The 17586-nt window shown below is 46.3% G+C and overlaps 1 protein-coding gene across 1 annotated transcript in view; it reads left to right on the plus strand.

Annotated features, from left to right (window-relative positions):
* Positions 1-2425: 2425 nt before the first annotated feature.
* The window catches only part of CACNA2D2 (calcium voltage-gated channel auxiliary subunit alpha2delta 2), a 197674-nt gene continuing 182513 nt past the window's right edge, over positions 2426-17586 (plus strand). Inside the window, 1 exon segment of the mRNA XM_068409717.1 lies at positions 2426-2507. Within this exon segment, the coding sequence (XP_068265818.1) occupies positions 2427-2507 (81 nt within the window). The 5' untranslated portion in view covers position 2426.

Below are 17586 nucleotides of genomic sequence, written 5' to 3' on the forward strand. Positions count from 1 at the left end.
TCCGTAAGTTGAGAGCCAGGTATCGTAAGGATGCACAATTAAAGCAAATTGCAGTCTTTCCCATGAATGAAAAATCCCATGGCTTTTCCCGAAAATAGTAGTACTTCTTGGGGCGGAGGCAGGGGGTGGAATAAGTTTAAAAACATTTTTTTAAACAAATCTGCTGACTAAATTTAAATTAATTTTAAATCCCAGCCCAGCTGAGCTCTCAGCGTCTCTTTTGCATATACCGACAGAGTGATAGTGATGCCTCTGTCTTCCGCTATAACTAATCCTCTCCGAAGGCTTGGCCGTACGTGACATCTATGCGCATACGAGCAGTTGTTAATGTTGATGGATACAGCTCAAGATGGACAGTAATTTTCATTTGGTGGTGTAGGTGTTCCTGGAGGGAACTGACTCAGGCAGGTGTCACTGAAATCGAGGATCTTACACAGACCTGGAAGTTAAGGAAAGGTGTTAGCTCCGTAAGTCCTCAGCGGGGCTTCTTGGACCCGTGACTAAGTATGAGCATATAATTGATTTTTCAGTTCACTGGACGAACTGGAGGAGGGGAAAAATAATTAAAAACCATTCAGTTTTGGTGTTTCAAGGCATTTTTTAAAATGAATTACTTGTGTAAAAATAAATAATTTTTGGTGAAAATACTTCAGAAGACTTATGGCTAACTTTGTACAACCTGAATAAGCCTTTGATGGCAAATAAAATGTTTGACTGAAAAAGGAAAAGAAAAAAAACCCAACTCCAAACCCCACTCAGCTCTGTTTCTGACCCATTGTCTTTACACTGGCAGTCCCACTGAAGGCTTTGCTTTCCCTTCTTTGGCAGAAAGGTGGGTTTGCAGATGTATTCACCCATCTCCTTCCCTGGCTTTCCCCTCCTCCCCAGCCAGGCTCCCATGGGAAAAAGAGACAAGCGTTACCTCTGCAGGAACGTGGGAAATAGCGTGAGTTGTGCTGGAAAACTGGGGAGATTTGGCGTGCACAATTAAATCTTGTTTTCATCCACAGCCCTGTATGTTATTAACTGGCATGAATTTTGCCTGTGTGAGTAACACACGTCCGTCTGCCGGTCCCTCCCTCTCTCCTTTCGTCTCCCCACCCCTCACAAGTGATGCTTCAGCTCGGTGCTGCTAGTCGTCTCGGGCATCTTTCTGCTGTAACATTTCTGCCCAGCTTTTGGGCCATGCTGTATAATTGAGAGTCCTCCATGGCCTTGCTTCTTAGTTGGGTTTCTTTGCTCCTTGATCTCCAGGAGAACCTCTTCCATGGTTTTGCGGATGGTGGGGAGCGTGTGTGGGCTGCCTGGGGAACGTCTCTTTGCATGAAGAATGAAATCACTCCGTGAACCCAAGTAAAGTGCAAAACCCCCGAGCTGGTCTGCTCCCTCCCACCGTCACGCCACGCTGCTGCCTTTACCTTCTACTCCTTGTGCTCCTTCCCCCCTTTCTCTGGTGTAGTGTTGAGGGATGAATGTTTCTGTTGAAAAAGCGCTGGCCGCAGCGCTGGGTGGTGCAGAGGCAATCAGGCGTTGCTTTCCCAGATCAGAGGGGAGATTTGACATTTGCGTGGCCAGCGGCTGGAGTCAGGAAATCTCATTAAAAGGAGGAGAGTTATCAAGTTCTGGGATTTAGAAGAGGGTTTTTTGTTGTTGATTTAACTTGGTGTTATTGCTTTAAGCGGAAATCTGTGCGGTGGAATATATCGGAGGGTGTGGTGCGTGTGGGAAGGACTGGCAGCCAGCTCCCTTGCTGGACAGGGATCAGGACGAAGGAGATGGCAGCTCCTGGCCCTTTCCGCTGCCCCAGGAGGCAGCTCAGCTCATGGAGGACAGATTGGTGCCCAGCTCAGGTTGGGCTTAGCTGAAGGTGCAAAGCAGCTGAACCCTCAGGCACTCGATGCCCTGCGCCTGGCTGCTGGCTCTGCCCAGGTCTCTTCCGTTGTGCCGCAGCAATAATCCATCGCTGCAGCAGGACAGGCACCGCTGGTCCCGCCATGGCTCTGTGTTTGCTCTCTGCCACAGACCCCTGCTGAAGCAGTAAGCTGTTTTCTGTACGCCACAGCATTCGACCTTGCTAATCACTCTGGGCTTAAATAATTATCTACTGCAACTGTTTATATAAGAAGCAAAAAAAACACCAAAGCCGTGCCTTGCAATTTTGGTTGTACCTTTTCCCCCTCTTTTCTTTCTGTGTTTTTTTGAAGTCTTGAAGTTTATAACCTGCCCCAGCTGTAGTTCTCAGCTGCATGTTCTTGGTATTCTGCCCGCACCCGGTGCTGCACAGAGAGCAGTTAACTTAGCTGAGGGCACCGATTTCCTCCCTCTCCTTTCAATCACCTTGCTTATCTGCCAAGTGTCAGGGCTCTGACTTTCTCTCTTTCTTTCTCTCCCTTTCTCTTTCTCTCTGTCTCTCCATCTCTTGCAGTATGCAGTACTGGGCCAGGAGGCTGGAGCAGGAGATTGATGGAGTGATGAGGATATTTGGTGGAGTCCAGCAGCTCAGAGGGGTAAGCTGTCTGTCTTTTACCTGTGCTGCCTTCCTTGTGGCAATGAATGTTCTCATCTGCAGAAATCACCTGTGTGAACACTTGCAATAAGTCACCCCCTCGGCTCACTCCATGTGCAGGGTCACGGCTGGCTGTGCTTACAGTTGCTGCTCAATTTGATGCATTTATCGAGTATGTGGGAGTGAGTGTGTTTTGTCTCTGTCTCTCGGGCTGCATGTCACTGCTATCTGAGCATGTACCTGTGGGTTTTTTTGTCTATATGACACACAAAATGCATCTTAAATCCAACTAACCTTTCCTCCAGGGACTGAAGGTAGTTTAATTTGTGTTTTAATTGTAAACTTCTGTTGACAAAGCAGGAAACGTTCAAAGGATAATTTAACTAGCCATTGGGAGCTCTGTGTTTTCAAATATACACTGCAGGTAAAACTGTAATTCTTGTTTGGCTTCTGTTTCCAAGTGCACAAAACAAAACCCTGTTACTCATGCTGACATCTGCCTCCTGCTCCCTGCCTTCGCACCGGGGTCCAGGTACTGCAGGCAGCAGAAGCCAGACCTCCTTCCTTGGCAGCAGTGCTCTGTGTTGGGTTAGGGCAGTCACAGAACGGCTTCATCGTGGTTTGTTAGGTTTGTGGATCAAAGGGTCTTTAAGAGCCTCCCTGTTTCCTCTTCCCAGTAAGACCCTGTTTCCCAACACTGTTTGCTGACTAGCTGTTTTGAAATTGAATAATTTGAAATTAGGATTATGGTGTTAATCTAAAGAAAACAGCCTTCTCTAGCATAATAAATAGGTTGCCCCAGAAAAAAAGCATGGGGTATATTTGTGTTTTCTCATGGCAGTAGCATGTTCTTCTCAGATGCCAATGATTTTTGGGCCTCTTACTGTCTGTCTCACACTAGTGCTGTACTGGCTTCAACAGAACTGTTCATGTTTTACACTTTTGATTGTAACCCCTTGTCTAAACACAGAAATGGCACTATTTTCTTTTAACTGCATTTTAAAATGAGTTTAACTGAAGGCTTGCGAAACTCTTCATAGTTCATCCATCATTCACGTTCATATTTGAGTTCTAGAATGGTGTATCTGGGCTTTGCTTGCGTTCATTTCAACTGAACTTCAACTGGATTGATATAAACTTCGTGTGAAGCATGAGAGGCGTATACACCGCTTTGGTTTTAACAAGTATTTTTGATTGTCTCCGTGCATTTGTGCAATGCAGTTTTGCATGTTGGCAGGGTCTTGGAATCAGAGCCGGGGATGCCGGTTTTCCAGGCAATACACAGGCGCAACAGCCAGCATACTCTGTAGCAGAGCACATTTTAAAAAAGAAAAAAGACTGCTACTACGTTTTGTACATGTCCTCTCTCACAATTTATTCTTATTAGCTTTGATTTTGCTCCTTTGCATGTTAAATAGGTATATCATGTAATTTTTTTAATGCCATAATTAAATAGAAATTACACCTCCAATTTGCCAGCACTTGACTCCTATTGGCCAGTCAGTCAATTACAGGTAAGAGAGCTTCCCACTTTGTCTGTTTAATTCTTCTGATAGAATATAGTGCATCACTTTAATGGATTAATACCAGTTCAGCTGACTACAGAGGGACTGAAGGGTTTTTTTGAAATCTGTTTTGGAAATTTCTTGTGAAGGGAGGGAGCTGTGCATGATTATTGTATCTGGTGAATGCATAAACCACCTGAAGCCAAGAAATGAGGTACTGAAAATTCCAACATGCAGCATATTAAAAACACCAGAAGGGACTAGCAGAGGCTGGCTGTGGATCTCCAGGGGGGAACCTGGGATGTGGAGTTCAGGTTTGATTCATAAATGCAGTATCAAGTGAATGACACTCGAAGACCACATCACTTGCTGGTGCAAACTAGCATAGCTACACTGATGTGAAGTAGCACAGAGTGCTTCATCCGAAGAGCTCGGAGCCGTGCTCACAGGGAGTCCTCTTACCCACCAGTTGCACGCAGGTTCATCTGGGTTGTAGTATGGGAGCTGTTTAATGTCATGAAGTGGTACTGTAACCCACTCTGAGACATGGATTAAAAAAAATAATTAAAAAAAATCCATATTCTGCTGCAACCACACGCAAAATTTAGAGGGTGGCAACTAACTCTTAAGGCTGGGACTCGGTCTGTGCTTCCCTTCTTGTAAAGGGCACTACCTAGGCATGACTTGGACTTTGTAGCTCACCTTGCTCCATTGTCATGCTGGCTTGCAACCAGGATGCAGGTGTTGGAATCCAGTACTTACCCACAGAGCTGTGGAGCACGCTGACACAGAGTGAGCAAGCGCGTGTAGGGGAGAAGGGAAAGCCACTGCCTGAGGAGCAGTGGGAGCTGAAACCTCCAGCTATCTGGAAGCAAATCCCACCCACTGGGATTTCTCAGGAAGGTTTATTATTAAGCAAGAATAGGTCCGTGTGCGGCAGGAAGGATAAAGAAAAATGGGGCAAGGAGAACCTGTTTTTTGCCAAAACTTGCTGATGTTCTTTGGGGTTGCCATGTTAGTGTGGGACATTTGAAGTGTCTGCAGAGGGGGGCTTCTGGTACATAGTACATAGGGAGTGATGTTAGAAGTAGGGGAGAAAGTGCTTCAGTGCCATCAAAGACAAAACTGGTCCTTCTGAACCTGGTGGGGTCTGCCATGCAGGCGGTGGTCCCACTGCCAGCTCTCATGGTTCTATGAAACCTGTAAGCACTGGAGGTGGTGCTGTGCCAGAAATGGATCTTCCATTTCCAGTTCAGGCCTGACTATCAAAGTGACAGATCAGTAAATAATAATAAAAATACCCTCCTCTGAGGTTTGTCAGGTTTACTTATGAGTATTTTTTTTCTTGGATTGCTGTGAAAGGATGCGGACCCATTCTTTGGTTATTGACTGAAATAGTATAACAGTTGTGGCATATGAGGCATGAAATTTATTGTCAGAAATATGGTGTCCTGGAACGTAACAGTGCTGAATATTTTATCTCGCTGGAGTGCTGCCCACCCAAGAATTTATTTTATTTTATCTCTTCAGTCGTTTCCTAGAGTTGGGGTACTAAATGTCAAATGCCCCTGCTTCCCTCCTCTCCTGCAGGGTGAATGGGCAGTCATCTTTTATGCTTCCCCTGGGGACATTACTCAAGCTTACACCATTCAGATGCTTCTTTGCTCAAGTGGAATGTGTTTCCTGTAGCAATCACAGAGGAGGGTGAGAAGCTCTGAGATGCAAAGGGGCATCACGCCAGGGTCTCGCCTTTCAGCTGCAGAACACCACCTCATTTCTCTCCTGAAGTCCAGACCTTGAAAACACTAAACCACAAATGTCCCCGTCGGTCAGGCTGGCTGTGGTGGGGCTACCCGTATGTCTGAACACTGTGGGCTTGGGGCTGTAGGGAGGACCATGGCCTTGCTGCATTGATTCTCTGCCCAGTGAAGTGGGCGTTCAGCCCTCTGGGTGCTTGTGGTGCAGCACCGTGTTGGCTGGCCGGTTGCTCTCAGTGTGCCTCAAAACAAATCCCAGCGCACGGAGATTAGGGCATGTTGCTTTTCCTCTCTGTCCTCATCTCTCTTGTGGCTCACCAGAGATAACTGACAGCAGAAATAATTGCTAATTTAACTCTGACTGGCACAATGATATGTGGAACCCTAAAACGCTAGCTGAATAGGTTGAAATCCTTTAAATAATTTTTTTCTAGAATGAGGAATATTACACTAAAAATCCAACTCCCTGACTTCTGTTCTTTTTCTGTTAGTGACTTTCTTTGTGTCTACGGTGGACTCTTCATCACTTTGCAGGACAAGAAAATGGTTTTGACATTTCTTGCTACACTGCACTAAATTTCTGTTTCTTCCAGTGTTTTGGCACAAGTGAAAGTTGTTGACTTTGGTCAAAAGTGGAGAAATGTGTTGTGTTTCCAGCCTATAGAAGGTTTCTTCATGTTGCAAAACCTGCTCCAGGGTAGACTCTGTGGTTGAGAGAGATTTCCCATGCTGGTGCAGCCCTATCTCGTGAGTGTGCTGGCACTCACGGCGGAACCGATGGCAGCAGAGCTGTGTGTGCCGCTGGGCTTTGTGCCTCACTGAGCAGCTCCCCTGGATGTTGTGTTAAACCTTCCTTGCTGGATAGCCAGGCTGAGGTTGCAGGTCTCCTCTGGCGTGTTACCTAAGTTGTGTTTGATCCTGTGTCTCCTGAGGTGAGCAGCTAGCTGGGCAGATCATGTCGTCATCCTCCTCCTCCTCCAGTACCTTTTATCTGTGGCCGCCTGTTGATGGGGTTGTTTCTTTGCTGAAAATTGCTGAGGAAGCCAAAGCCTTCAGAACGAGATGGGGAAAAAGAAAGCGGTGTAAGTGCTGAGCCCCCTTTTCTGCGCTGTCTTCCTTTCTGCACTTCTCTCGGTTGTCTTTCCTGAGGACTGCTTCGGTAGCGGGGATGAGCACTCACACGGAGGCATTGCACGGTGGCGATGCAGCCTTTCCCTGTTCGGTGGACAGGTGTTGGCAGGGGCAGGGCGGGTAGCAGAGCTGAACCTGTGCTGCTTGGTGGTTTGGATGAACAGAGCTTCAAGTCTGGCAAACTGCTTTTGCGCCCTCCTGCCCTTTCCTGGGCTATGGAGGGAAGTCAAGAGATAGTGTCTGGATCCGCCTCACTGGTGTTATGACTGGAAGATACGAATACTGCTGGCCTCGGTGGTGAGGAAACACCCAGTCCATAAAGGTCCAGATGGCCCCAGACCTGAGCCCAGGGTGGGGTGTGGTGAGCAGTTTGCTGGCAGAGCTGGGCAGGCAGCGAGCTGCTGCATGAGGCGTGCTTGGTCCTCAGCACGTGTGACTGCACGGAAAGGAGGACGAGCCTGGGGACAGGGGAGACTGGTGCTGTGCCCTTTGGGATGCAGCCTGCTACCCACGAGGGGTTTGCTGAACGTGGCACAGCAGAAGCGGCTGGGCTTGCTCCTTGTAATCAACATCTTGTTTTACTTCAGTGGATTTTCATGTCTGTCTTTTGTTCTTGCTTGTTATCTTGTGCTGTTTTCTCAGCTTTGTTTTGCCAGTTTGGCATCTCTGCCTGGCAGAAGTGCTGCTGTTCATTCATCTGGTCTTTTGTGAAAGGGAAGGACAGATCCTGCTGGCCAGGGCTTGGGGCAGAGTGACCAGGATCTGTGCAGGTGTCCCCGCCTTTGTCTGCCTCGCAGCATCACCTGCAGCCTGCTTGTCCCTTCTGCTTAGTGCTGCTTCTCTGATATGTCACCTTTTGTTTTCAAAGCATGGCCATCCTTGAGTTGAGGCAGCCATAGATGTGGAACTGTGGTTGAGCCGTGCACAAAAAGGAATTTGGATTTAAAAAAATAGTATACTAGCAGAGTTTTGGCTTGGATCTGAAGAGCCGAAGTGGCATCCACCTTGCATATTACTGCAGTCACTAGCACTCCTCCTGTGATGGGATGTCTGCAGTAGCAAGTGTTTCACGTGGCTGTGTGAGTGCATCCCTTACAAGACTGCTGGTACAGAGCTAGAGAGCCTCTTTAATGCCAGCACTAGGAGGTAAGACATAATCTTATCAAAGGAGCTGCCAAGGTTTTCTGTTCAACTTTTTTGATCTTGGGTAACTACTGGCATAATAGTAACATAGCCTAGATCTTCCGGGTAGCTGGATGTGGTATTACATGATGTTTAATTTGCTCTTTTGTTTTCTCCAGGTATAGAAACACTCACCTGGTCATTCAGTAGGGCTAGAGAATTTGGAAAGTGTTTATGGGATTTTAAATGAATGACGCTAGAGAACCAGAGTCCACCTGCACAGCGCTCTGCACGCAGTGTCTGAGGAGCACGTCTGCTTCCAAAGGGCTCTGTCAGATGGACTGGGCATTTACAGAGGGACAGCAATGTGGTCCTTAGACATGGCAGAGTTGGGAATAAGATGCTAATCTTCTGATACTCAATCCAGTACCATCATCCACAGTTTGGGCTTCAAAACACCGTAGCAGAGTGCATCTGGCCTTTTCTTTCTGAGGAGTCAGCCTCTGCCTCCAGAGTGGGAGATGAGTGACGCCCAGTGACTGCACTGCACTCCACGGAGTTGAGAGAAGGAGTTTGAGCCCAAATCTTGGGCAACACACACAGCCAGCTGCTTATGCTACAGCAGCGCTGAATGCCTGCCTTCTTCCAAATGCTGCAAGGGAGAAAGGACCTAATTGAGTTCTCCAACAGCTAGTGCCCATCTGGGGGCTGACCAAGAGTATGGACTCTCTATCCCGGTGAGATGATGGTTCCACGCTCTTTGTTCCGAGAGCTCCATGCTCTTGGTTCCCAAGCTCATGCATTATCTGTGTGATCCTTGCTGTTCCTCTCCCCCTTTTCCCTCCCCCTCTCCTACCAGCGTGCACACAGCCTGCTTCCGCACACCATCGCTGTGCCCTCCCCTGCTCCTCATGTTTGATAAGAGGAAGTGTGCGATGCCAGATAAACACATTCCTGTTCCAAACTGCTTGGGTTTATTTTAATCTGCCTGGGCCGTTCAGCAGCCTCAGCACTCTGTTCAGCACTGAGTGCAAAGCCAACAGTATATTATCGAGGAGGAGCATTTAAATGTCCTTAGCCTTGCAGTGGCTTGGTTGGAGAAGGGAGATCCTCTGTCACCCTTTGCACGGGCCGGTGTCTGCCATCGTTAGCCCCCTTACACCCATCATCTTCTCACTCTTTCTCTCTACTAGGACCATATTGTATCTGTACTGGGAGATGTCAGGGAAACATACGCTCCAGCTTTTAGTACATTTGCATAATTAGAGTAATGTGTATGAATAATTTATAGCTGTATGTGGCTGCTCAGTGTGTGACGTTAGCACCCCTCGCTAAATCATTTCCAGTGGGTGGTGCGGATCCTGCACCAGAGCCATTGTGCCGATGCAGTGTGCAGCCTGTTGGCAGATGCAGGAGCCCTGCTTTGAGAGATCGGGGTGTGCGCATATATATGTGTGTGTGTGTATATATTTAGCGGAGAAAGATGGGCTCTTGCAGTTGTCGGGGAAGAGCAGGCTAGAAGTCTGAGAGGCTAAAATGCCTTAGACTCTTCGGCTCAGCACTTGCTCCATTTATGCAGAAGCTGTGAATTAAAATGTTCTGCAACATTTGAAAGCTGAGGCAGGGATTTTTCCAGCAGGACTCAGGTGTGACTAGTTTGTTAGTCTGTGTGCCAGGTTTATGGGGTTTTTTTAAATGACTTTTTCAGATCATAAAACTTAGTAGCTTGCGGAGCGGGGGATAAACTTGCCTGCAGTGTATCACAGATCCTTATCTCAATCAGTTGGTCCATAAATAGTAGCAAAGGGTTGCCTGGGCACTATCTCACTATTTACCAGCTCTTTAGTGTGCGAGTTCTCATGCTGGAAAGCCCAGAGTCCCAGGTAGGTTTTCTAAAGGAGTGATCTGAGTCGTTGAATTCTGATATTTATGTTCCAGTTAATTTTAGCTTAAACTCTGTTTAGTCCTTTCCAAATGTTTGAGAGCCTTGGCTGAAAAGCATTATGTAAACTGGAATGAAGTGCAGGCCTGCACACTTACTAGCTCATTAGTGTTATCCGCTGGGAAACTGAGGCAGGTGGTTAAGCTGAGCAAGTCTGCATAACGGACGTGAGGTGCAGGCTGGCCTGTTCCCCATCATGGGTACAGCCAGCGGGTCCTTAGAGGGGTATGTGTTTAGAAGGGTAACAGGCGTAGTAATAGTCCTTAAAGCCCTTGCTTTGAACCTTTTCACTTTACAGAATTACTTTGTAAAGATAATACACTCGCAGCTAGCTGGTAAGTTAGCAAAATCAGAGGGGATTGCCATTGAGTTCTGCGGCATCGTTTCTGATTTATATTGCTGTCAGTGACAACTTAAATGAGCCCAGCATTCAACAGACTGATGTTCAGGTGCATGCATCTCCCGAGTGTGCTGCTCTGCACTTCGTGTCCAAAAACGTAGCTGATGTACCAAGCCAGTCAACAAACACGTTTGTAAAATCCTCATGAATATTCAGTGAAACTCTTACAGTTGGTGGTGTTGCCGTTACACAGCCGTGAGAACCCATGAGAATGCTACGACCTTGGTTGATGTTTCTGGAAACCTCCCTCAGCCAGGTTGTCCTGGCCCTGACTGAAGGGGCCTCTGTGGTCCCCACATCCATTCCAGGTTAAATCATTACCTTCAGACCACATTTAAAAACAAAGCAAGACAAAATCCAAACTAACCCTGCCAGAATGCAGGATGAATAATTAGGTGGCGAACATTAAAGTTTGCCTCCTTAAAAACATACATAGATTATTCTTTAATGGAAAGTTAATTGTTTTATTATTCTCTCCAGATGGTTCTTTTCCTTTACATTCACAGGGGAATTGATGTAGCCTGGGATTCAGTCTCCTGTGAGCAGAGCTGATGATAACCAAAAATGCAGCTCTATCGCTGATCAAGATACGAAACAATAAAAAATACGTATTCCATCATAGTTTCAGACTTTAAATATTATTTATAGGCTGTAAGTGCCCCCTCAACTTGAAATGCTGCAGGCTGTGGAGTTTGCCATTTCTCTTCCTGGTAGGTTTGTCAAGCAAACGCTTGGTGTTGGACACTACTGAATCCTGGTTTTCTTGCAGCTGATCAGTCACTTCCAAACACTGGACTGTGGAGGAGCGTCCAACTGCCAGGGCTGGAATATGGGCTGTACTAGAAGGTTTAAAGAAGGAAGCTGTCATTAGATACTCCGTGTTATTGTACGGAGGAAGCAATCAGATGTGTCACTTTTCCTTTGTTCTGTATGTAGAAATGCAGGAGAACTTGGGAAGCTGGGGAGAACACGGTGGACATGGCTTCTCAAGGGCGCAGTTGTGGTTTTTATGTTCTAGTGTGGCGTCAGCCTGGTAAATCGCAGCTGCGAGCTTGCGTGTTAAGTGAGCGTATTTATCATTTCTCATTACAACAGATTGCCTTTGACATCCCATGTGAGTAACTTGAATGGGCCCCTTATTTCAAACACCCAGCCATGCTGACCTGTTGGCTTGCAATGATTCTGCTGGTTTTATAGGTACTTATTTCCTTTTAATTATTTAGAGTAAAAATAGTATTGTAAGGGAGGGAGAGAGAGTCTGATATTAGATCAGTCTTGTCTTCCTCATTGAAGTCCAGGTGATGCACTTATATTGGAGAGCTTTGCTCGAAGACTGAGGACCTGTGCTGTAGTTAAAGCTGTGGTTTGCTGTTGCTTTATGGAAAGAGACGTCTCTGCTTTTGGGAGGAACTGCATCTTGGGAGACTCCAGGTTTTGGTAACCCTCGGGGTTATGTAGCTTTCCAACAGTTGTATCCTTTGCAGCTAACTTTGATGCTGCATACAATGAGCTTGAAAAAAAACCCCACACTCTTTTGTGTCTTAGGCATAAGCCAGGCCCTCTCATGTAGTCTGAGAGATCGTATCCAATGCAGAGGGAATGAAGGAAGAAGGGAAGATGAATAGACTAAGGAGAAAATATAGCAGAAGGGTGATGCTAATGGTTATGGATTCTCCTCTCCCTTCTGTTGCTCTCAGGCTCATCAGTGCCAACTGACATAAATGGAGCATCTCGTCTTTGTTTTGATGTTTTTTGGAGGATTTCTGTTTCATTTTAGGGGATTTATATTTGTCTGGTCCTAGTGGTTCAGGTATTCACTGGGCTTCAGATTTTATTGACTTTTTTCCCTTTTCTATCTGACCTTTCACACCTGTAAGCATCCAAGAGAGATTTAGTATGTGTTTGTTCAGCACCTACCATAACCAATAGCATCATGCTTTTTGGACACTGACCATAGTATAAATATTAAATAGTAAGTAAGAGTGCTGAGAAAAATCCTGTCTGAATGAAACATGAGATTTGCCCATGCAAAGAGACGCTGTGAATGAGAGGCACAGCTATTTCTATCAGGGCAGTTCCCTAAATGTCTGGGTGGTGTGTCTTGCACGAGTAGCAGGACCTAGATGTTTGTATGTGTCAGAGGAGCCACTCTAGGGATTGTTTAAGCAGTAGCATTAGTTATCATCTGTTGGATGCCCAAGCAAAGCCTTTGCTTGTAGCTAGGAGGCAGGGAGCAGATTTTCAGTTCCCTGCTGTGACTGTAAGGCCAGGTAAATAGAGAAGGAGGAGACGGCAGGGGGTTTATGTGACTTGAGGAGCAAAGAAGATTGTAATAGTAAATGTTGGATTACTCTTAAAAACAAGTAGGTCATTGAAGATACCATGGTTGGTGAACAGAAAAAGACAGAAAGGTGGATTTATTCCTTGTTCTTCTAAAGATTTGCTACACTGTAAAGCTCACTTCACTGCTCAGCATGCTGTCATTTTTAATTTTGGAAGTTCTTTTTTTTCTGTTTTTTTTTGTCAGTGGTCCAGCAAGGATGACACTGGACCTGAGATTAGGGATGTAGGATCTTCAAAGCAGCCTTGGTTCTCAGTTTCCCTGGGCATTGTGAGTAGTTTGGGCCTTACCATAGCGCTTGCTGGGAACATCAGCTGTTGTTTCTGTTTCCTGCTCTAGCAGGGATTTGCCTGTGACCCTACGGTGCTCAAGACAAAATGTTTACAATTCAGACTGTCTTTTGTCTTCTGCCCCTTTTGCAGAGTGCTAGCATGCAAGAAAAACATTCTTCTCCATCCCTGCCTTTTGTAGGAGGGAAAGGATGGCTACTTTACATCCAGTGATAACTATTTGACATGAAGTATCTACATAAAGATACTATTCATAGACTCTATCCAGTGTATGCCTGCTTCTGAGTATAAATGATAGCTCCAATGTATCCTTAAACACTTGGTGTCTTGGTGTTCATTGAAAAAGAAAACATAGCATGATAACACCGTGCTTACATCTAGGGCATTTCATGGCTGATTATTAAAATTACTTGCAAACCAGTTTTCTGTTACATGTCAATGCAGAACAGAAGGAAAACATTACAGTCTGTCCACTGGAAGTAGGTAAATTGAGTCTTGGGCAAGAGAAATCCTTACTCTGCACAAGGAGTCTGATGGAGGGCTGGGGAGGGAACCTGTGAATCCCAGATCCAAGGCTGATCTTCCAAACATCTTCCTTAATAACAACTGTTCGGTTTGTCGCTTCTGGCTCATTGTGACATCTCTTAGCCCTGAGGAATGGATCCTAGGAAATACAAGTGAGAGAGACAAACTTTCATCTTTGAATACTCCCTTAGGAAACTTATTTCTGGCACGTTTCGCAAGTGGCAGCTTCTTGTTTGTATTCATAGGGTTTATAACGTGGCATTTGCTCTTTGGCTCTGCCTTCAGCTCTCTCCCATGACCAGGTGATATGCCTTCGTTCTTGCCTTGCCTCTGCTGTCGGTGCGTGCAAGTTTGGAGGGCTGTGCTCCCGATGCAGAGCCTGAGCAGCAGTTGATTGCTAGCTTTCCCTCCTCCTTAGATGTGTGCTAGCTCTTGAACGACATTTTGAGGTGCCTGAAGCATTCTGTGGAAGAAAATTAATTGGTTTTGACAAACCACAGCAGTCCCTTGGGTGCCTGGGAGAGCAACATTTATTGAAACCAGGCAGGAAATCAAAACACTCTGGTGTTCATTCACCTCCAGTGCAGCTGTATAAAAAAAAATATAAAAATAAAAAAATCCTTAACCTTTCTCTGGATTTTTCACTCTGACATTTGGATCGTCCACTAACTTTTTAATAAAACCTCCTTTTTCTTTGAAAAGAGATTTTAGTGGTCATGAAAGATGCCAGAATGACAGCCCAGGGAGTAGATAGTCTCTGTTTACCCACAGAGCAAATGCAGCGTCAGGGCAAACGTACTTGCCATTGTACTTCCACCTTGACCTGCAGCATCCCAAAGGAGAGTAGGGAATTGCAGTTTTTCGGCACTTCTAGACTTGGCCTCTCTGCTTACACAACTCAATAAGGAATCAGGCTTCTCCTGCTGTTGCAAAACAGTATTAAGGAAGGATTTTTCATCACAGCTGTAGATATAACAACTTCAATGCAAATCTCAAACTGAAAGCACTCTGCTAGCAGAACCCATCTCCTAGCCCTACTCTTCCAGGAGTCTGGCCTGTCTTCCTAACATATTGGTTGCAATATGATTCATTTCTAAAACATATGCTGATATCCAGTACAGGTTACAACCATTCAAGGTAGCAGAAGAAGATACCTATGTATGTGGAAGGTGTGCTACGGTGCATAGCCCTGGCTGTGACTGTGCCTCCAGGGATGTCGATGCCCTTCAGTTGGACACTGGCTTGAGGTCACTGGTTTGCTCTGCACAGACTTGCTGATGGGAATCATTAATTTACCATCAAGTTTGAATTAGTGTTGGTTCCCGTTTAAAAAATAACCAGCAGTGTTCTTCATGTGACTCTGAAGGCAAGTCTGGGAAAGGAGGGTAGCAAGTTTTAAACAAAAGGTGGTTACTGCCCAGGTGCAGTCCCAAAATAGAGCTGGTTTTAATTTTACGTGGGGTGTCCACCCATCAGCCTGTAAAGTGGCATGTGATTTCTGGACTGTGCCCCGTTTCATAGGGCTGTGGAATCTTTTTGCAGATCTTTTGCTGTCTGTGGGCATCCCCAGGAGTGGTGTTAGTAGAGGGAAACCATATGCTTTTATCCTGTAGGATTAGGGTTATCACAGGTCCTAGCCTCATGGACTGGAAAGAGTTGGAAAGGATTGGGGAACGGATTCACAGAAAAGTGATGTAACGGAGTTATTCAGCCCCTTCAGGGGCCTTATTGCAACAGATTTTTGGGGGTTTAGCAGGGTTTTTTTCTGTGGTCTGTCATCATGAGATTGATATGGGTATGGCAGGGGTGAGCACTCTGAATTCAGTAAATGAGTATCTGGGGGAAGCTGTGTTTTAGGCAGAAGGTCCTTGCATGTGTTCTCAGCAGCTGCAGGTGCCAAACAGAGGTGGGACACCAGGGTAAGAAACCAGCCTTGCTCCAAGACTGTCAGAGCGGTTAGAAACCCTGCAGGTGGATTGAAGCTCCTGCTAATTGGTGGGGTGACAGAGATGGGGAAGCGCTGAGGACAGAGGAAGCATTTGCTTCTGAAGTCTTGCTGTGAGTTGGCTCTTTACAGTTGTCGCAGAGACGGAGCAGGGGTGTGTGGTGTATGTAAAAGGGACAGATGGGAGACCGGCCTTGGTAGGTCCCTGAGACAGAGCAGGTAACGTGACTGCGGCAGCGAGTGGGGGAGTGTGAATGGCTGCTCTCTCTGCGTCATGGTGAGACGGTGAGAACTCCTTAAGCAATTAATTAGCGCAGCTGAGAAGCCGAGCTGAGTGCTAAAGGTGATCTGCAGTTGTACCAACAGATACGCACACAGGCTTTATTTTCTGGCTTGGGACCTAGCTAGGGGCTTGTCTTGGTGGTTGTTCATGATTAGCTTTTAGAAGCATTGCAGTATCTTGTAGAATAGCTTGTAGAAGCATTGCCTTAGAGTCCAGTAATGTGGGAGGCCAAAGAGGGGGTCATCAGCGACCCTAAAAGCAGCTTTGGCAGGTCTGGATACTGTAGGAGAAACACATACATGGTCCTTGGCAGAGAGGTGCTTCCATGCTGTAGGACTGCACCATCCTACCTGTCTGATGTGAGGTCCCGTGGAGGGAGATAAATGAGCACCAGCACTTGGAAGGAGGGTTGGAGTGTGGATGTTCATATGGACAGGGGTGGTTGAAGGTTTGCGCTGGAAGCGACTGTGCCCTGAGTGCTGGCAGAGTTGATGCACGGAGTGGCAGCAGTGCTCTCTGGATTTACTGCATGGGTTTCTTCTTTACCTTTTTTCCTGTTCTAATGATTCTGCTTTCTGGAATAACAATTACCTACTTCGGATACCAATGTCTATAGGAAACTGGCTTTAGCTGGAATTGTAAATTAACTGCTTTGAAGTTACGTCCCAGATGTCAGTAGTGATACATACTGTTGAGTGGTTTCCAGCTAGAAAAGACTTTGAGCGGTGTCATTTTTCATGGGAAGACTTCCCATATGCTTCTCCAAGAGTCTTTTCTGGGCAATTAAGTGACATGCTGTATGCAGAGATAACGTGAATTCAGAGAGCTTTTGCATTTCATCTTCTGTGACATATCGTACATACCATGAAACTGGTCACTGTGGGTTTGGCTGTTGGTCTCAGTTACTTCTACAGGAGCAGGGTTTGCCATCCCAGCCATCGCCCATAACCAACAGGAGTCCTGTGGTGTTTGTTGTATGCGCAGTGATACACCGTGAAGCTGGGATGTGGGAGGGTCTGTGGGGGAGGGAATCTCATCTGAAGGACAAGGGAGCCCACTGCATGGCAGAGTAGGGTACTTAGCCTCGTAGGGCACCAAGGCCCTTCAGCTCGTGAGCCAGTGGGGTGTCTGGTAACAGAGAGACAGCGCTCTGGACAAGGCTTAAGTGTCACAGAAGTGAAGGTCCTTTGAGGCAGCTGAATGGCACTTTCTTTTCCTCTCTTATTTAACAGACTAATACAGTTCTCCTCACAAGGAGCATCTGACTGTGTAGGGGAAACCAAAGTGTGCTGCTACTCACATCTAGGGCAACGGGACAAAGAAGTCTGGGGGAAAACTCAGCAAAAATCATCATTTGAGATGCATGCAGGGTCTCTCTTGGCTCTTGGCAAAGGAAGGGTACAGCATGGATTGTGAGTTAGGGGACTTTTGCAGAGACTCCCACAGAGGAAAGAGAACGTCTCCTGGTAGCACTGGTAGCTTCAGTCAGCTTGGGAACTGAGGTGTGGGCTGTCCCGGCCCCTGCGCGGCTCCGTGTACTGTACCATCTGCCTCGGCGCCTCCCAGCAGTCAAGCCCTCTTCTGTTTGGGATTTTCCTTGCTTGCCTCCTCTGTGCCAGCAGTCCTGAGGTTCCTGCTGCTTTTCATTACAGCCACGTGTCAAGAAATCCCAGCTCCTGGGGTCAAGTGCTAAGCATTTGCTTCTTTATCAGATATTTACTTAGGAGGATTTCATTATACTGAGTCTACTAGCTTTGAATAAATTCACATGCAGTAAATTTATTCTTCTTCTTTTTGAAGGGACTTCTATGCTAGAGAAAACTTTGAAGAAAACCATTT

This window comes from Nyctibius grandis, chromosome 10 (assembly GCF_013368605.1).
Source record: "Nyctibius grandis isolate bNycGra1 chromosome 10, bNycGra1.pri, whole genome shotgun sequence".
Lineage (NCBI taxonomy): Eukaryota > Metazoa > Chordata > Aves > Nyctibiiformes > Nyctibiidae > Nyctibius > Nyctibius grandis.